Here is a 21,339-nt window from a genome sequence, read left to right on the forward strand (position 1 = left end):
GGTTTTAATTTCAGAATTTTTAAAAAGCCTTAAACTTTTGAGGCTTTTGATTGTTGTTTGCTTTCTCACTAATTCCAATGCCAAAGTTTAGGTAGTAAAAATACCCTGTGGTTAGTGTAACTGCCCTTAACTTCTTTCTATTTCTTTCTTTCCTCTCTCTGAAACTGAAGATGATAAATTGGAAAGTTTTACCGCTTGGATTGGTAAGCCTTGGGTTCTCTCTGCCACTTTGCCGAGCCCTTGGCATGGAAAGTTGAACTTGAGATGGTGATTCCAGTTTGACCCTCTCCCTACACCCTAGAATGTTTCCGCACAGTGAACCAAATTATGTAAAGCTCTCACAACCCAAATATAATTTCTTGATTCTTGAGTCATATTACCAAGATCCTAGTGGAGTTAGGTACAATGGTGTTGGTAGCTACCTATTGAGAAATAATACATAATATAAATGTAATTAATGCCTTGTAAATAGTTTAAAGCAAGTAAGTCTGATTCACAGCATATAGAGACACATTTTTATGTATTTAGCTAACTTAAAATGAGTCTTAGTATGTGTAGACCCCTGAGTTAAGCTGATACTGCAAATATTTTGCCATAAAATTTGGATAAATAATAAACTATTAATGTAATTATTTAAATGTGGGGAAAATCAAGTGAAAATTACTCGGAGAATTGAGCATCTTGGGAAAATATTGATTAAGGGAAATTATTCCTAGAAGATCCTTGACAGTCTAAAGTTAGCTCTTTTTTCCTCCATAATTTCTAATCATTATCTATGTTACGAAGTAGAACAAAGTGAAAGAAAATTCCTTAGTATATAATGTAAGAAATGAAAAGAAAATTTCTAATTCTTAAGTGAATAAGAAAGCTTAGTGTTTTAGTTATTGGAATAAGATATAGAAAATGTGAATTAAAAAACTAAAATGAGGCCCAGCGCAGTGGCTCATGCCTGTAATCCCAGCACTTTGGGAAGCCAAGGTGGGCGAATCACTTGACGTCAGGAGTTTGAGACCAGCCTGGTCAACATGATGAAATCCTGTCTCTAATTAAAAAAAAAAAATTAGCTGGGCATGGTGGCACATGCTGTAATCCCAGCTACTTGAGAGGCTGAGGCAGGAGAATCACTTGAGACTGGGAGGTGGAGGGCAGGGAGCCCAGATCACATCCACTGCACTCCAGCCTGGGCAACAAGAGCGAAACTCCATCGCAAAGAAAAAAAAAAAAAAAAAGCTAAAATGAGTCCGGACCAGTGGTTCATGCCTGTAATCCCAGCACTTTGGGAGGCGTAAGAGGGTGAATCACTTGAGGCCAGGAGTTCAAGACCAGCCTGGCCAACACAGAGAAACCCTGTCTCTACTAAAAATACAAAAAATTAACTGGGCTCAGTGGCGCGTGCTTGTAGTTCCAGCTACTGGGGTGGCTGAGGCTGGAGGCAGAGGTTGTAGTGCACCAAGATCGCACCACTGCACTTCTGCACTCCAGCCTGGGTGATGGGAGTGAAACCCTGTCGGAAAAAAAAAAAAAAAAAAAAAAAAAGGGTAAAATGGTGGAGATTTTACTGAGGGAAGATCCATTTAAGGGCTAGGAGAATCATTTGTGTGTAAAAAGGAAAGGCACAGATTTTTTTTTTTAAAGAGAGACTAAAATTTTTAGTAGCTCCTCTTGATGAAAACAGTGGACTTCCAACTTCCTCTCTACCCTCAATGTCAGAAAATCTATGGAAAATATGGCTTCAGAATATTATCATCACTTGAGAATAAAGAAACAGAGGGATTTACCCTCCATCTTTATATTTCATTGCCTAGAGAACTTCCCCTTGGCTCAAACATGTCATCAGATCAGACCTTGTGCTATGATTCTGCCTCTAGGACACCAAACTGTGGGGCTTTTTTTGAAACCCTGCCTTAGCTATTCTAACTTCCATAACATTTTCATAGACCATCCTCTTACCTATCTTATCAATTAATACCATACCTAACATTTTAGTTATCTGGGATTTTATTTATGTCTGCTCAGATTGCAAGTGTTGAATGTTTTAGACTCCAGTTTCCTTGCAGGATTCAGGCTAATACATGCCAAGGAGGCATAGATCTCTTTCTGTTTAATTGTAAAGATGGAAGTGAAAAGCAAAGAAAGTTTTTGTCAGTTGGTGGTAGTTGATATTTGGTTTATTTTAAAAAGCTCTCTGCAGTTTTCTTGGTCATTTAAGACATTTGTTGACATGGGGACTTTTAATGGATTATCCTGCTTTTCAACAATGCTGGCAGGGTAATGACCTCACTGGTGGGCACAGAACAATAATAAAGATGGAGATTTTCTTTCAGTATTTTCAAAAAATTTAAAGTTATGAAACATTTTTACACTATCCAGTTCAATGTGCATTTCCAGTATACTTTTGTGTGATGGTGAGAAGCTAGGGACCTTCTAATGGATCACTAATGAAATGGACTCCAACTCCCACTCTGGATCCCTCACTCATAATCCACAAGAATTAATTTAACCTACCAGATGCTACCCATTTAGCAAGCTGAAAGGAAACAGTGCCCCCCAATGCCTGTAGCCCTTGTCCATTGTGATTGCTGTTACTGATTCCATTCTATAAGTGAGTCAGATGATTTAGATACATATATGTTTACTAATGCAATGGGTATGTTTTTCTTGGCCAGGCTCAGTATATTATTTGTGTTCTTGTCAGGGAGAGCTACCACTGAATCTTTTCCTGCTGTATTTTAACACTCAGGAACTGGTTGTGCAAAGTTTATTTGCATCTTTCTTGCATTGCATGGGAGCATCCTTGAGAATATTTTATCAAGATTTGCTAGTATTTTTTTAATATTTAAAAATCAGTATCATTTAATTTCAGAGAGTTTGCTTCAATTTATTGGAATTAATTTAAAATTCTTTTGTATTTATATTTTTTCTTTTACATATTTAAAGTATTAAGATAAAGTCATTGCCTAATGCTGTCTGCCATAGTAAAATTTGCAAACTAAGAAAGGTCACATATTGCTTTTCAAGAAAGACTGTTTAGGGCCCTTAATACAGTGCCAAAATAGAAGAACTTTGTCAAAAATGAACAAAAGTATGAACTCCTTGGTAAGAGTAGATTCTCTTTGTTTTAAAGAAGTTAAATACATTGGGTTAAAATGAGCAAAATATGAGCTCCTTTTTGGAAAGTTAAGAAAGGAGGAATAGAGATTAGGAAAAATTCAGAAATTTCCAGTCACTGCTTCTCAAATCTAACCACATAATCCAGGACTTCATTTCCCAGAAAACTCTGCATCTGCCCAAGGGAACATTAGTTATGAGACAATGCAGAGATTTCTAAGGCCCATTTCTTCACTTAAAGTTTATTTGCTCTCAAAGCTTCTTGTGGTACCAGGATAGAGCATTAAATAGCATTATTATCTTTGAGTTATAGCTGTGTCTTATTTTTGTATTGTTAGTTCCAGTGTAGGATGGTAATAAAACATATTTGAAGTATCCATTCCTGCATACACGGTGCTCTTACCTGTGTTCTCATATGACACTCACCCTGAGGAAGGTCTTATTGTATCCCCATTTTCAGATATGAAACTGAGATTTGGGAAAGATAACCAATTTGTCCAAGTCCTTTACCTACTAAATGGCAAGACGTAGAGTCAATCTTGTTCTGTTTGCTCAAAAGTTGAATAATTTAAAAATAAAAGTTAAAGGGAAATCCACAATTTATTATATTCTTGCATAACTTGTTAACAAAACATATCATCATAGAATTTTAAAGCTAGAAGTCAACCAGGTCTTGTTTTTCAGACCTCAGTTTAGATATCGTCTCTTTAGAAAGACCTTCTTTTAGTACCCTAACTCAGCAGCCTGTTGGTTTTACAATTTACTATCACAATATATAGTTTTTGGTTTTGATCATGGAACTTGGTTCTTACTTATATCTTTCATTAGACTGTAAAGTTACTGAAGACATGGATTGTGTCTACCATGTTCACTAGTGAAGCCCCAGCAGTTAGACTAGCTATAGGCACATGGTAGGCATTAGAATAAATTTTTTTTATCAATTGCATGAAGTTCAGAAACTTAATTTAATTTGTCCATGACCAAGTATTTGTTAGTGGTAAATCCATTAGAACCCTGGAATCCTGTTTCCTGCTGTGCTGCAATGGCTACTTGCAGGGGCCTGCCATGCCTAATTCCAGCTTTCTAATTGTTAGGTTGCATAAGAAACCCTCATCTGGTTCCCAATGACTCCCCAAAGTACCCTAAAAAAAGGGAAAGCTTATTCCTACCCTTCTCCTTCATCCAAAGTCAGATAACAAAGAACAAAGTTGTCAGGGACAAATGCTTTCTTCCTGTGAGCAGAAATGTGAAGCATGGTTTTGGTTGGAGTTTTTGTTTGTTTGGTTGGTTTTTGGTTCAGTTTTGCAGTATTTGGCTTACTATTCTCTCAAAAAGTCTGCATCCTGTGGGCAAGAATCTAAGCTCTTTGGAGACTGGCAATGGCTATTCCACTCTCTGGGGAGCCTATTTATGAGCACACATGTCTATTAACTCAGCCATTCTCCATATCTGTTGGAGAATAGCAGCCTAATTATCTGCCATCATTTGGTTTTCATTCCTGGCATATTGGTGACACTCCTCTTACCTCAGCCACATATTCAATTAATTTATATGTGTTACCACATTGATCTCAACTGTGAAAATCTGAGCAAAATGCATACTTGGTACAGTTATCCTTATGTCAGGTAGTCTGTGGTCAGTCATAGCTTTTAATCAATAGATAAAAAATTGTAAAGTGTCTTAATTTGAGAAAATTGGCTAAACCAAAGAAGCACGAATGGAGAGTTACCAACAGTTGAATTTCTCCAAATAGACACTTTTTTATGGTATGACTTAAACGTAAGGCCATTTTGAGTTATGGTGTTTTTCATTTGACTTGCTTCATCTATCTTTCTGGCAATTCTGGTTTACGCTCCTTAGACTGGTGAATAATCTGAATGTCAACCAGAGAGTCTGAACTTCTATGAGTAACTCATGTGTCACATAATCTATGTGACATAGTACTGCATCACACCTGCAGCAGCATGCTATAGGAATTCTGTAGTTAATTATATACACTGCTGTCAACAATGAAAATAAGGTATTTAGGTATCAAAGAACCAACTGAAACTTCCACCCAAAAGCAAATCCAAAGTGAGAAAGGTACCATGAGCTCAGATTATTTTGAAATTTACAGATAAAACCTAGCTTCAAGTACAAATCCTGTGGAAGAAAGAGCACACACTAGGTCTCAGACACCTTGGCAGCCACTTTACATATATTATTCCTAATCTTCCCATTTCAAAGATAGAAAATTCTAGTCTCTAAGAGACTCATGACTTGCCATGTTTCTCAGACTAAGTTACAGTACATATTTTATTTCCAGATTCAGTTGAATCCTCAGATGCTCTTGTATCAATGCTATTATGATGTTGGATTAGCTGCAGCTCACTGGTAAGGCAAACCTGCAACCAGCACCCCCTCTACTTCATGTTTGCAGTAGAAGCTGCCTCTATTAACCTTCCATGAACCCAGCAAACCTATACATCTTGAGGTGTCTTATTCAAAGCATCTCTCCATCTCTTCTAAATTATGATAGCTAATAGCTATCATAAAATAAAAGTGATAGCTAATAGCTAATAATAGCTAAAAATACATAACAAGCCTAACTACCTTTTTAATAGGATAAAATTACATAAGATATCGCTAAGTCTATGAAATTTATGTCTGTTTTATAACTATGTTATGCAACTATTTTCATCTTTTATAGTTTTAGTTAATAGTTTATATGTGCAAACCTCCAATCTGTTACAGATTTTCCTCAATTTGCTGGTACATACTCTAGCTTAGGGATTACTGAAATATCAAAACAGATGATAACATATATGCTTTCAGGGAAGAAAAGGATACATCTATGTAGCCCAAAGTTTTCATTTATTTTTTTGATGGGCCCTAGAGTTGATCTTGAAAATTGCCAGATTAGTAGGCTGTCCCAGCCCTGAGAAATCACTAGTCCAGAAGTGGCAATTCCCAAGGCAGGTATTGAAGCATTCCATTGTCTTTTACCTCAAGGGCTGTATGAAAGTCACTAGCTGAAATCAATACAATTAATAATAAACACAACGTGTTCTACATGGTGTTTTTAAGGGGTAGAGTAATAATCTCAAAAACAAACTATGGTAAATTTTTGTAGCTGCAAAAACTATTAGAAACTTTAATAAGGCAGGACTTAAAACAACCTAAGAGGTAGTATAGACTGAAAATGGAATTCACTTCTTAAAGAGAATCATGGCCAATACATATGGGTTATGAAAAGAAAGCAGAATATTTGGGTGGTAGTTTCCCTGTTCTGTGTAACTACTTTCACGTCAGATATGAAGGTCCTAAAACATAGGTGTTATTTTTCACTGGTCAGGAAAGGACACTAGACTGGATGGTCCGTGGGTCTGATCCATGACAAGTCTTCTGATTGTTGAAAAATACTGTAAGTTGTAGAGCTTCTAGCTGTGAAATGTTTCCAAAGAAACCTTTGTCATCTACTTTGGAATCATATTAATGCCCTGTGGCCTTGGAATTGACTCTAGAAGCTTTCAGTTAAATATTAGCCATTATACCTGTACAGAAAAAAATATAGAAAGGCTTAAATGGAAAAACAAAAGAGTAACTGAATAATGTACCTTGATTCCTTGATTTTTCTCAGTTACCATGATGATTTTTGTCATCTGTTGAAAAAGGTTTCTGCTAAATTTAATTATCAGACCATCATCTCAAATCTTCAAAGTTCCTTTTTTTTGTGTCTTTCTCTATTAACAGACAAATTAAAAGGGAAGGATCAAGTATATGAAATGAAATTGTGATGCTCCAGGAACAGTTTTAGGTCTTACGTTTCATTGGAAGAAAAGTCCTCTGTCAAAAAGAAAAGTTCAAAAACTTTAAATTATCTAAAAATATACAGTGTCCCTAAACCTAACATATATAATGAGTTTATGGCCTGGAAATCCAATCTCTTCATAGGTGATTTGGATATGCAATATCAGGACTATACTTACAGTTAAAAAAAAAAAAAGATAAAGAAAACTCTTCTTTATCTGAAATTCAAATTTAACTTGGTGCCCCAAATTTTTATTTGCTAAACCTTATATCTGTGGAAACATAATATAGTTTATAAATATTATATATATAGTTTAAAATGCATAGTGACTATATCAGTCTTTAGGTATAAATAGTTACAGTATCTTTTGTCAATTTGATTACATCATTACAGCAACTTTCAGAGTTGAGAGAATGTTGGATCTTGAGAAATTGCTATAAACATTCTTATGGGAATCATTTTGGGTCTAGGAAACGTTGATTTTTTAGCGTTCCAATAATGTGTGTTATATCATCTCTTGAGAAGTTTTCAGAAATTCTGAGAAAAATGAACAGCAGAAAAGGGTTAGATAGATAGGAAGAAATATCTAATAATTTGGAGAGCTGTTCAAGCCCTAATCTCAAGATATAGAGCTGCTATATTCAAATTTGTTTGATCTTTTGATATTTTTCAATTCTGTATGAAGGCATTAATGTTTTTTTCCTGCTTTGCCTTTTAATATGTCACTTGAGCAGATATTTGTCCTCTAACTAGCAAGTAGAATTGATTCTACGGTTGCTTCATCATAATTTTTGATGCAGAATAATGGTAGATATATTCATGCTTGTTTTTCGTTGGATACTTATTGATTACCACATCGCTGAACATTTAAGAAAAGAATCACTCAATTCTAACATGTTTAGAAGAGTTTCTTTCTGATTTGGCACATGGACAGTGAGAATGACCTCACTGTGTTTGTTCCCTGGCACACCAAAGGTTTGCTGCAGATGTTAGTACAGCAGAACTTGTTCGCTAAGATGACCCATTATGGAACTCTAGCTGATTAAGCAGATGTTAATGGACAATTGCATGTCCATTATTACTTCTTTGACCATATTACCAACTCAACTCAATTGTACTTGCTTTTCAAATAAGACCAACCTGTCAATAAAGAAACCGGACATCAAGTTTCAGATGATTGGTAGAGATTACAGGGAAACGCAAAAAGGAGGGAAGAGATGAGACGCACATTGTCAAATAATCTGAAATGTTAAGAATTGTGGAAATTGTGAGTTTCATAAGGAGTTTTAGACAAGGTACACTCTATCCCCCATTCTGTTTTTTTCTATTTCGTTTTAAACTTAGATTTGCTTTACTTCTTTGGGTCTTCATTTCTTTCCATGCAAAATTCCTGAAAGTCAAAAGGAAGATTAGAAGCTAGCCATTTTACCACGAAAGAAACTGAGCCCCAAGAAGTTAATTCAGCTTACCCAAGATTACATCTTTGGTTAGGGCCAAACCTAAGACAGGGACAGACTCTGTTTTCTTCATTTCTCACTAAACTGTATCACTACAGTTTAAACTTCTTTCTACCACTACTAGCATTCTGTGCCTTCAGAAGGAATTTTCAGTCCCTTCACTTTCCTGATGCCTGGGAATTCTTTTTAAGTTATGACTAACAACGTATAAAACATGAGTCAAAAGTTAGTCCCTAATAAAGTCATTGTGACTTTAATGACTTCAGCAGTTGTTTCATTCTGCAAAAACAGGAAGATCCCACACAATAAGGCGCCTGTCTCACAGCTGGGCTCCTGCGTAGACGGCCACCCACAAGAGTAACTAACTGCTGGGGCTGTCTTCCTCTCTTTGACACCTTTTTATTCTCTGTTCTTACAGTTTTCTCCTACTGACCTCATCCTGAGATTATCCATGAGAGGAAGGTACCTGCTTTAGCTTTTCTTTGATAGGGTAAAGAATAGTTTTAATCACTTAAGATTCACTCCTAAGTGTTTTTCAGGTCACCCTCAACAGGCCTAAATTAGTCTTAGAAGGAGCTCTTTCATGGGCTTTATACTAGCTTCCTGTGTTATCACTCTTCTGGATTGTTTTATTCTCAAAACATAAAATCGCCAAATTTTAGATTTAAGAAGAGCCTGCGATCATTCCAATTCACTCCACCTATGTGATTAGTTTAAGAACTCATTACCAAGATGGTGCCTATCTTGCCTGCAGATCTTTGCATAAAGCTCAAACTAATTCCCCCACAAGAAATATAGAAAAGTGAAGAAGTGTCCTATCATTTCAGAAGAAACTGGCTTGGATGAAATAATCTCTATATGCAGTGTTGAAACTAAAGAAAAATTGAAGCCATCAAACAAACAAAATGTTCCTATCAAGTGTAACTGAATTTTAGCTTTTATTACCTATTCTCTACTTTTAAAATAACTTTTCGCTATTAAAGGAACTTATTCCAAAAATCAGACAATTTTATAGAAAAGGTATATTCTAGGCGAATAATATTAAATCACTTACCTAGAAAATATACCTTCTTCCCTTTTCAAAAAATAGCTGCAATTTCTAGCAGTATATGTGAATCTAGTGTTGGGCATAAGCTTAAGAAGGCATTGGAGGAATTTTTTATTACTAAGAGTTCATTCACAAACTTTGCTTGTCTGTGTTGAAAAGTGGCATTGGCCATTTCCTCTGGGGACATTATTTCTAGGTAGGCTGTAACAGGGTTTTCCTGTGAAGGCAGATTCTTAGGGAAAATAGTATCTGTGTGCGTGAGATGGTAGAGACACATTTATCTTTAAAATAAATGTTCCTATTTGTGAATTTCTCTACTGCATTTAATAAAGTAAATAATGCCCATTTCCTTTCAATCCAGTAACTCCTTGGGACACAGTTTTACCCAGGAGCTATTTTACCTTTGAGTCTGGATGAAACATGTAACTTAATAAACTCCAAAAGTCTTACACTATAAAACTCTGAGGGATGATAAATGCTTCCCTTCCTTTGTTACGGTCTGAAGCATTTTCAATCTGAGTTGTTTTCCTCAGTCATGTAGAGGGAGTTTTGTTTTCTGGGAAGTCTTGGTTGCTGGTAAATAATGTGTCCAAACTGTAGGAGGCAGCCACAAAATTTATCATACAAGTATGAAAGGTTAGGGTTGAAAGGCTGAGATCCTAAAATCATGCATCATTTTCATTTTACACATGAGAGGTGATGTAACTACACAGGAGAGTGAGAGCCGAGAATGAAAAGTCAAGATTCGTCTACTACATAGTGGCTGCCTCTGGCTCAACAGAAACACTCCCATGTGGGAGTCAGTTGCTGAAAACCCAACTAAGCCTAGCTCCTCAACTGTCTCCTCAGGCTTCACTTCAAACATAATTCATATCTATTCTGTTTCTTAATGTGTCTCATCACACAGTTAAACGCTAGTCATACTAACTCAACTCTACATATACTAGAATGTAAAAGATACCCTTCCACCCCCCGCTGTCTGCTCCTTGAAGGCCATGTCTGCCTTTCTTAGTTTGTACAGAGCCCAACATAAATGGGCCCTTCATACGTGCTTTTTGATGAGAGCAATGATTGCCTTCACGTCAGTGTGGTTGGGCCCTCCCTTATGGAGGAGGAAAACCAACAGTTGTTGCTAAGCAACATTTAAAGGACTAGGTTAGTTTCTGACACTAAGTGACCTCCATTTGCATACTTCGCCATGTTGTGTGTTTTATGATTGCCTTAAGATGACTTTGTTTTTTGGTGGCATTGCTATATGCCCTTAGCAAAAGGCTCCTAGGAGAACTAGTTTAGGCCTGGAAAGGAGGAAGGTGATATTCATCTGTTAATGACTTAGATGAGTACGCTGATCCTTTCAGTAAACTATGCAGGAAAGGTGAGGAGTTTGGTTTATTTTCAGCCCTGCAGCTGAGAGCCACCTCCCTGTTCCCATATTGAAAGTGATTGACAATGTATCCCAACAGGGTCCTGTGGCAATGGGAGGCTATAGGAAGAAAATAAACAGAGAAGTCTTTCCTCTTATAGCCTTTTATGATTCAATTTCTACCTGCTCCTATCTTCTGAGCAGAGATGCTGATATAGCTAATAAAGAACTGGCCCCACCCTCTCCAGACTGTTTGCTGTTGTGGTTAAACAACGTGCCCTAATATATCTATTCCTACTAGAATGAAAGCTGATTAAAAACATGAAAAGAGTTTTTGTTTGTTCCTTTGTTTTTTTCACTGCTATATCATCACTCTTTTCCCTGGTCATTTTAGGTATTCAATAAATGGTTGACAAATAAGTGAAAAAAAAGGGGATTATTGAACTAATACCAACCTGATTGACTCTAAAACATTCCTAAGTGTTTCAGAGAGACTAAAGAAGCCAAAATGAGATAACTGTTTGAATGTTATATTTGCCTAAGTCTAGTGCAGAGAAAATTATGGAAGAAATCATCTGTCTCTAAGCTTTTTACAAGATATGTTTACAATGATTCAAGTAAAGTTTACTTCTTCCCCAAAATTCAGCTTATTGGTCAGAGCAATAAACTTGTCTTCTTCAGCTTCTGAGTCTTCAGCCTAAGTACCTGTCTTTTAAGGATTTAAGATGAGAGGCCATTGTGACTGAGCAGTTGTATCTTTAAAACTAAATAATTTGGAAGTCATGCGATTCACAGATTCACCTGGGGTTCAAAATTGCATGGAGGTTCAATAAGTAAAATACGCTAGCTGAGATGATTGATTCAGAGATGCCTGGTTACTAACATATTGTATCATCATAGGAAACACACCCACATACACAAGTAGGGTTACCCAAAAAGAGGGTGATTGGACATCTTTGAGAACAATGCATGGTGCAGTGAGCCGGCAGGCAGAAATACTGACTTGCATTGGCTTCACCTCCAAAAGCCAGGTCTCCTAGGCACAGGCCATGGCGTAACCCCGGGCTTGGATACTTGAAATAAAGCTATTGTTGGATGCTGATGCTCATTTGAAAGGGGAATGCCTCACAGGAAAAAAAGCCAATTGCAAGTCGGGGTTGTTGCCGTGGTGCTTTGCTACTCCTTCAACTTGCTATAAATGAAATTATGGGAGTACAGGGGTAGGATAACAGAGGGGAGAGATGAGGAGGGAAATGGGATGAGCCTGGGGCAGGGAATCCCACTGCAGTAAAGCTCTAGTGTTTCCCCTTGCCTGTACTCTAATGCTGACAAGGAGAAGGGAGGGGCTGGGAAGAAGGGAGAGAGAAACATGCACGGAAGAAATGACTTTCTCAACATGCTCTGGATGCCTAAAATAAAATAAAAATTAATTTAAATCCTCAGAGTTCTAATGTGAGTTAGAAGAGGTAACACTAAATCTCAAACAATTCACCATTCTTTCAGTTATGACTGTTCATATTTCCTAACACACTCTGGATCTTAGATGGAAAGGTTAAAAGAGTTTAATACATTTGTCGAATGCAATCTAATATGCATATCAATGAGCTAATGGAGGGCAGAAACTTACTTGCTGCATAGGAAGTACTTTTCAAATGAAATAAATTAATTCCATTCCCATTCATTTTACTATGAAAAGAGGCTAAATGCATTGGCACACGCTTGGTGTGCGACAATCCTCCAAAAAGCTAGTTCACAAAAATTATTGTGTACCGGCAAGCCTAGTCTGAAAACAGCCACGGTCCTAACCTTTTTTAAATGTTTGTTTAAATGTTCAGAAAGTCGATTCATCAAATGCATCATCACTTTGATCCATTAGAGCAGCTGGATTTTTGTGCAGAGGCTGCATCTGCAGAATTCTGGTCTGCAGTGGAGAGAGAGGGTTAAGGAACACCTAGTTGAAATGGGGGAGGGTACCGACTTCAGATTTACTTAAATATTCATGGGGCTTCCTCCATTTTAATCTTCTCCTTTTTAAAAGATGGCTGTGTTTCCTAGTCTGGCAACTCCTCAGGAAAGAAGAATTGCTTCTTCCTTGCAGAGTTCGGCTGAGTAGGACTAATGTAGAAGAGTGGAAACCCCTTCGGCCACCAGGACTATTCATAATTCATAAGTGCTTCAAACCAGCCAGCTGAATACATTTGGACAGGCTCTTGCTCCTTCGTGCAATTCCTGATTTCATTGCTCTCTTCTGCCAGGAAATAAGCAGGGAGCATAGGCTTCTTGCAAGAATGGAGTGCGAAGATGGGCTTTGTTTGGCTTAGGAAATGCCATACATTTTGGAGGTTTTGTCTTTTCTAAGTTTTGATTATTTTATCACTGGATCTGCAGGGCTTTCCTGATCCTTTCGGGATTGCTCTCTCAGAACCGTGAATTCTTTCAAAGGGATTTGTGGATTGTGGCAAAGAGAGCATTCCAAAATGCCTGAGGCAAATTATTTGTTATCTGTATCTTGGGGTTACATCAAGGTGGGTTAATTTGATTGTGTTCTGTGTCTTTGATAAAATGTGAAACATGTATCTGTGTGTGTGTGTGTGTGTGTGTGTGTGTGCGCGCGCGCGTGTTTTGTGTGAAATAGAGGACATCTGTAATGATTTAATTTGTGTGTTCATGTAACCCACTGGGACCTCTTATTTTGAAATAAGAGCATGTTATATTACATTTTATTTAAGTGTACTATGCTGTGTTTTAACCCTATTCTTTTTACTCAATTCTGTTTTTTAAAAGATGCTTCTTTTTTTTCTTTTTCGCTTAAACTTTTCACATATAATCTCCTGTCACCAAATAGGTTATTAAGTTATATTTTAGAGGTAATTTCAGACAAATGTATTTTTAAAAGTAGTTACAGTTTCAAGTGGAATTATCTTGACATCTATTAAAATTTCTTTTCCTAGGTTTGCATCTTCAAAAGTAATCAGTTGTTAATTCTAAGAAATCTTAAGAAAACCTCTTTTCCAAAAGTGACGTTGGAATAATTTCAAGTTGAAGAGATACATTTTGTAGAAACAGTACTATTTATCTAATGGTATCTGCTCATCCAACCTCTTGATTCCTGGACAGTAAAGTTGGAAACATTTAAAGTGAACATTTGCTCTTTTGAAAATGGTTAATGCATTTTTGTTCTTTATAAACAGTTCAAAAGAATGCTGAACCGGGAGCTGACACACCTCTCAGAGATGAGCCGGTCAGGGAACCAGGTGTCTGAATACATTTCAAATACTTTCTTAGGTAAGATAATAACTGGGAAAAACCTGTTTTATAACTGGGGTTTTCGGAATTAATTTCTACAATCTATCAAGGACATCCCCATGTGAATTGGGGATGGAGTTGAGTCATATAAAAATCCATTTAAAATAATAACTAAGGCCAGTCTTCAAAAGAAAAAAAAAAGCAGAAAGATCATGTTTTTGAAAAAAAGAATTAAAATACCCATCCAAGACAGAGGGTTATTATGGGCTAACTGTATTTAAACGGCCCTCAGCCCCACCTTGTCTGCCTGCCCACTTCCATCTTTGCTAAGACCTCTGAAGTAATGAGGGAAATCCAATCACCCAAGCCCTAGAGACAGCTCCATTGGCTCCTCTGACATGGTAGCCTTTCAATTCCTTCAATAACTGAGCTTTGAGCAAAAGGTTTCCTCTATGATGTTTTGTAGGGGATATGCTTGAGGAATAATTCCATGGTGATTTGGTCCATGAGAATAAGCTTTGGGAATAATTTGACTATTGCTTTGCTAAGTTATTTATTAAAGATAAATGGATGGTATGGGGAGAATTTTAATACTATCTTAAGGATTTCATATTCTGCAAGCAGCCTTATTCTCTTTCCCATCTGATGCTTTATCCATTATTCTGTTGTTACATTACTGGTATTTAACACATGATACTGACCAAAAAGGATTGCATGAATGGTCCTCAACTATTGTCATGCATGTTATTTGATTATTTGGGATTTTTGAATTCAGTCTTAAAGGCAACTTTTGTATAATGAACCTATTAGGACAATTTTGATTTAAGAAGTCTTACAGAATCTGCAGATCTGTGCATCAAAGTAAATGGATAGCATTTAGATTCTGATTTTGTTGACTTTAAATTGCTGCTGAATTATGCTTGCTTATGAAACCTCATTTTCCAGGGAAGTGACCCACTCTCACAGCTGAACATTGCATCCTTTCTTCTTTTTTGGAATAGCCATATAGCATTAAATCAATGAGCATTTTCCTTGACGTGTGGGAGTGCAGAAGACAAGAGTAGAGATTTGGGAACCTCCTCCTAAATTTCAGAGGATCTATGGAAATGCTTGTGTATATGTGCATATTTTCTTTAGCCAGTCTATCATTGATGGGCATTTAGGTTGATTCCATGTCTTTACTATCCTGAATAGTGTTGCAATGAACATAAGTGTACATGTGCCTTATTGAAACAAATACCTCTTCTGGTTTTATTTCTAAGATCAATCCTATTTCTCTAACACCAAAGCAGTTCTTGCTATCAGCAGATCAATCAGCCCTCTCTTTAAGCAGTCTCTTACAGAGCTTACTGCATTACTCTGCAGTGGATGGTCACCAGACATGATTAACAAGTGCCTTTCTAACAGTTTCTAGTATGTGAGTGTCTGCAGCACTTAATTTTCTCCAGCTGCAGTTGCAACGCCTTTGTCAGAGAACAAAGGAGAAGAATTTTCATCCATCCTAGCTCCCAGAGGTGCCTAGAAAGTAACTCTACAGAAAACATTAAATACTGATCCTTTTCTTCTCCTTTAATACATTTGAAGAAAGGGATCTTCTGCTGAGCATTTCAGATATACCCTGCTCTGTGTAGTGCCCAATGATTTTTCATTAGCTGGAAGCTGTTTTAGGGACATTTTACAGGTTAATGACTGTGGGAGACGAGAATAAAATCAAAACTGCAAGAACCCATTTTTGTCTTCATAAGCATTGCATTTTAAAATATGAGGGCTTGAGGACTTCTCAGAAGAGATTCTCACTACTGTAGTTAAAGTTATATGAAGTCTCTGAACCCTTAATCATCCAAGACTGGACTTAAGCAGTCCTCTTCATTTGTAGTCTCTTTCAATATCTGCTTACCAAGGACAACAAGAATATCTTAGTCCACTAATTAATCTTTTTTATCACCATAGGCTACCAAGAAAGAAAGCTGATAAGATAATAAAGATGATTCATTCCTGAGAGTAGGAAAAAATAAAAAGAAAAAATTTAAAAGATGCTAAATATGAGCTCTGAGTCTCAGCACTGTCCAAGATGAGGCAAATGTCAACTCTTTCTTGCCTATTGTGCTTGCTATTTAGGCAGATCTCTTGAGCAAAACCAGTCATTTGGCTTCTCATTGTTCCAAAAATTAAATTCAAGAACAAATTGTTGAGGAAGGTTATTAGAATCTCAATCCTTGTAGACTCAGCATTAAGAGGGTGGTGTGTGTCAGTGGGTATATATGTTTGAGGGTATATGGGGTAAACCCCATCAAATAGACTAGACAGGCAGATTGGAATTTTAAATGTTCTTGAGAAGATATAGGAAGAAAAAACCTATAATATGAACAAAAGATGCATCAGTTGTCTCACTTGTAAAATGGGAGCACTGGTATAGATGACATCTCAAATCCCTTCCAACTCTAACTTCCTATAACTTTGATATGAACTGAGTTTATCAGTTTTGCTAAGACATACCTGGCCATCTGGATTCTCTGTGGTGAACCCTCGGCTTGTAATTTGACAATCTCAAAAAACAAATAAATGAAGTTTGTTTCCAGACTGACAGTGAAGGGCATGGAACTCTTAGTTTTATCCTGTGAGCATGATGAATGTTCCCGGAAGACCATGAAGCCTTCTTCATAAACCTTCTGATCTGCATGGGACCCTAAAACCTTGTAGTCCAATTCCCTCATTTTATAGGAGAGAAAACAGAGGACCCAGAGGGATGAGGTAACTTGACCAAGATCACTCGGCTAATACATTCCTCAGCCAGAACTAGGACTTGGCTCTCTTGACATCTAGACCTAAACACCCTGTCAATCCTTTAACGAGGAAAGAAGGCTGTTAGGAACACAGAATATATAGAACAAAATCACATAAGGACTCTTAAGTAATACATATATCATTTTGGAAACAAATCTTTAGGAATCAGGATTGTGGGACCTAAAAATAAAATGTTTATTAACAGGCCAGGCATGGTGGCTCACGCCTGTATCCAGCATATTCAGAGGCCGAGATGGGCAGATCACCTGAGGTCAGGAGCTCGAGACCAGCCTGGCCAACATGGTGAAACCCCGTCTCTACTAAAAATACAAAAATAGCTGGATGTGGTGGTGCATGCCTGTAGTCCCAGCTACTGGGGAGCCTGAGGCAGGAGAATCACTTGAATCCAGGAGATGGAGGTTGCAGTGAGCCAAGATCACACCATTGCACTCCAGCCTGGGCGAAAAGAGCAAAACTCTGTCTCAAAAAAAAAAAAAAAAAAAAATGTATTAACAGTTTCTAATAATATAAAAGTTTCCTGTAAGACCTTGGCAACCACTTCAGTGAGCATAAAATAAGACCTTAGCAATTTACCTTAAACTTGAAGAGCAATATCTCACTAAGAGTCATTAAATGTTAAAAATGTGTCATCCAGGTAGGAGGGAAATCCCTTAATCCAGAGATATGTGAAACTTGTGTTGCTCGTATCTTAAAAAAAAAAAAGTGATGCAGGAGGACAGGGAGAAAGGCAGGCAGCAGACTATATTTACCAGTCCAGGCACTCATTGATGCTGTGATAGAATAGCCTCCAGGTTGCTGGTACAAGGGGAAATAGAAGTGTCTAATTTCAAGGGAAATAAAGCAGGACCTAGGGAGAAGGAGAATAAATAATACAAGATTTTTAGATGTTATATTACAATTTAGTTAATATTTTCATGTACAGAGAAAAGTTATCCTTTTAAATCTTCTACTTACCATCTCAAAATCTAGAACTTAGAATTTTCAAGATGTGAGGAAAAGAGCTTAGGAATTTTGCATAATTAAAAAGTGTGATCTAGCAAAACAGGAACCTCAAATTAAGCCATTAACAGAATTTGGATGAGACTATTTTTTGTATCTGCTTTTTGTTTGTTTTATACAGGCTGGCTGTTTGCTCACTGTTTTCTGACTATTCCATAAATGTAAATTCACTCAGTGTGTTTATTGTGATTTCTTCGAGTCTGAGTTTCTGATTATTTCCACACTATGCTGGCTAAGCATTTAATAGAGGAAATTCAGAATAGGGAAACCTATTAGTTGTTCCAGTGCCTGCATAGGGAAACACCCATTAATGTCAAATTGGCACTATTTGTGAATAATGGTCTTCTTCATCATTGCCGTGTTCCAGACACAGTAGTGGTTCAGCTCAATTACTCACTGTTGCGGGAAATCTTTAATTAAACAAAGGGAAAAGGCTGCTAGTCCTACTAGAAATGGTTATATGTGCAGTGACACAGGAGAATCTACGAGCCTCTTTAACTGGAGGTGAAGAATGGTGGTTAGAAAGGCAGGCCCTGTGGTGGCCTTTCATTTTAGCAAAAAGTAGTAATTATTAGGAGTAAAGTGACAGGGAGAAAAGTAATTTCAAACTTATATAAAATACAGTTTTTATGCCGGAGATTGTGTGGCAGGAAAGAGATTTTTAACAGGAACCTCAAGGCCTGGGTTCTATGCTATTAAATCACTGTGTCTGGAGCAAAGTAATTGCAAAATAAATATCTGTTAAATAAATTGCCCTTTGAGCTTGGGCAAGTTGCTGACTTCATCTGAAAAATGAGAGTGTGGGATTGTTATTGGTTCTCAAACCTGGCTCTGATTAGCCAAGTCACTCGGGAATCTTTTAAGAAAATACTGATTCAGTAGGGTTGGGTGGGGCTTATAAATCTGTATTTTTCTGAAGTTTCCTGGGTGCTTCTGATGCTGGACTAGGTTGGAAACCCCTAAACTAATTGAGATGACCACTAAAATTCCTCCCTAAGCAAAAGTCGTAGGCTTGTGAGTGTAGGAGCTTGTGGGACACCTAGAAACAATATTGATATGTCAGGGATGGAGAATTCCCTTGCTTCGGCCCCACAGAGAAGAGGTGAGGTATACACAAAGCTGGTACTGTCTCACTGTGCTTGCTTTGCTCTGATGAAGTGTCCACAGGGGCCTATGAGCAGCCAGAGGTCTCTGGGGAAAACATGTGACTGTGCCATTATCTGCAAGAGTCAAAACAAATCGTCTAGATCCCAAAATGCCATCTGGGAGCATGTCATTTTCAAATGGCAAAGTTGTCTTCCTACTAATTTTCACTGTAACTAGCAGAGGTAAATGTAGGTACTTTTGAAAGCTGCATTAACTCTTTCAGCCACAGGATGTCATTTAGTTCAATAAAGTAGTTTTTATGCAATTTAATAATTGCCTCTGTGCACCCACCAGCATCCCTGTGGCCTGAAAGAGTTAACACATTTTTTCAGGATTACTGAGCATACATCTCCCTGTGAAGTGAAATGGAATATTTGATTGCTGATATTTTTAACAGCACAATGTAAAGGAAAGAGCTTCTATAAGCAGGTAGGCACATTTTTTTTTTTCACTGATCCAAGCTCTGCTGCTACCTTGTTGTAACACAACTTTTAAAAATATTATGAAATATCATAAATATGTAATAACCTTAAATGTGTTAGTAAGTGTAATGCTTATTACAAATGAGAGGCCTTATTATTATTTATTAGTAGAATTAATAGACACAAGGCATGAAATAAAACTGAAATTATATTCTTCCTCTAAACCTCAAAGGGTAATAAACCAAGTCCTTAAAGTAATTGTTTGAGGATTATGACCCATTTCTACTTCTAACATATATACTGCTTATTTAAACTGAGCCCTGCTAAAGCCATATGGATTTTTAAATTTTTTAAGTAAAGATAAGATGAGCAGATCATGAAACCTGTTTTTATTAATCTGATGAACATTTTATTATACAAAAATATGTTAATCACTTTATTTAAAAAATCTACATATAAATATTGGTGCTCCACCTTGCAAATGTATAAGGGTAATTCTCCTAAATTACACTGAAAACAGAAGATTTGGTCTTGGGTCCTATTTTTCTTGCTTTCTGGGCAAGTTATTTAGTTCCTCTGGGCTTTAATTTGCCTAGCAATAACATGGAACAACAAATCTTCTTATCATTCTCAACAAATTTTATATATTCCCCACTTACTTCATAGAACTACTCTAGAGATACAGTGAAATAGTGCTACAAGATTTTATAAGATTCTAAAGCTGTTACAGATGGTTAGAGTTGTTTTGAATATTGCAGTGGATTCTCATAGACACGTGTGCTGAAAAACATATTCCTTTGTCTGTTGCAGACAAGCAGAATGATGTGGAGATCCCATCTCCCACCCAGAAAGACAGGGAGAAAAAGAAAAAGCAGCAGCTCATGACCCAGATAAGTGGAGTGAAGAAATTAATGCATAGTTCAAGCTTAAACAATACAAGCATCTCACGCTTTGGAGTCAACACTGAAAATGAAGATCACCTGGCCAAGGTGTGTATAAGCTCAGGTTTTGTGCATGTAGCTCTCTGCTTTACAGCAGACGGATGGCCGTATACCTTTTAGAAAACAGTAGGGATTGCTTTTGCATTATTGTGTTAGGGAAGCTCATATGAAATGAGTTTACTGTGAGCAGTAAGGCCTTCTGAAAGCTGTCATTAGAGGAAGGTTGATTAAACATGAGACCAAGTCTTGGGGGAGAGCCTGGATCTCTTATGCTGGTAGTTATTAAGAATGCCATTGTTGGGGTATCTAATGGAAGATCCTTTTTCCATACCAAAGAACCACTTTTTTTGTTTTGTCTTGAGTTAGGTTTGTTATGGACAGTTCCTTATGAATGAAGAATCCTTCCGAAGAGACATGGGGAAAATCCCAGGAAAGGTCAATAGGCAGGTCTCAATTATCCCAGAGGACATTTCAGGGACTGTATGCTGAGGACCAATGGGAAAATCTGCACTAATCGGTAGTGCTGGAAAAGAAATAAAGAGAAATTGACAGCACTGACTCTGGAGCCCAAACTCCAGTAGTGGAGGGAGGCATAGAAAGAATTCATACATCCTTTAGGAGGCCACACAAGGTGACTACTGAGGTCCTCTCAACTTTGTGAGAATATGAAATCAGCTTACTGTGAGCAGTAAGACCTTCTGAAAGCTGCCATTAGAGGAAGGTTGATTAAACATTAGGCCAAGTCGTGATGGAAAGCCTGGATCTCTTACTCTGGGTAGTTGTTAAGAATGAAATAAATTGGTCCTTAAATCAGATAACCTTGGAATAATCTCACAACACAGGACTGAGTGATGTTTCTTCCAGGTCCATCTGTGGCCCAGAAGCCCTAGGATATAATTTATGACTGGCATTCTTCATGACCTTTTACATTAAATTGGGTTGACTTATGCACATTCTGACAGCTGAGTCTTCCTGATCTGGCTTTCAGTGATGATAACCAAAGGGCAGAGGAGT

At 37.2% G+C, this 21,339-nt stretch overlaps 1 protein-coding gene across 6 annotated transcripts in view; it reads left to right on the top strand.

Moving 5' to 3' along the window:
- The window catches only part of PDE4B (phosphodiesterase 4B), a 585,950-nt gene that overhangs the window by 552,892 nt on the left and 11,719 nt on the right, over window positions 1-21,339 (top strand). For 5 of the 6 annotated variants that reach the window (XM_050760551.1, XM_050760641.1, XM_050760693.1 and 2 more), the window contains 2 exons: window positions 13,958-14,051; window positions 20,195-20,373. In XM_050760551.1, the coding sequence (XP_050616508.1) occupies window positions 13,958-14,051; window positions 20,195-20,373 (273 nt within the window). Of the gene's footprint in view, window positions 1-7,241; window positions 13,292-13,957; window positions 14,052-20,194; window positions 20,374-21,339 lie in introns of those variants that run through there. The other variant, XM_050760863.1, reaches the window with a different exon arrangement.

Source organism: Macaca thibetana, chromosome 1, assembly GCF_024542745.1.
Source record: "Macaca thibetana thibetana isolate TM-01 chromosome 1, ASM2454274v1, whole genome shotgun sequence".
Taxonomy (NCBI): Eukaryota; Metazoa; Chordata; class Mammalia; order Primates; family Cercopithecidae; genus Macaca; species Macaca thibetana.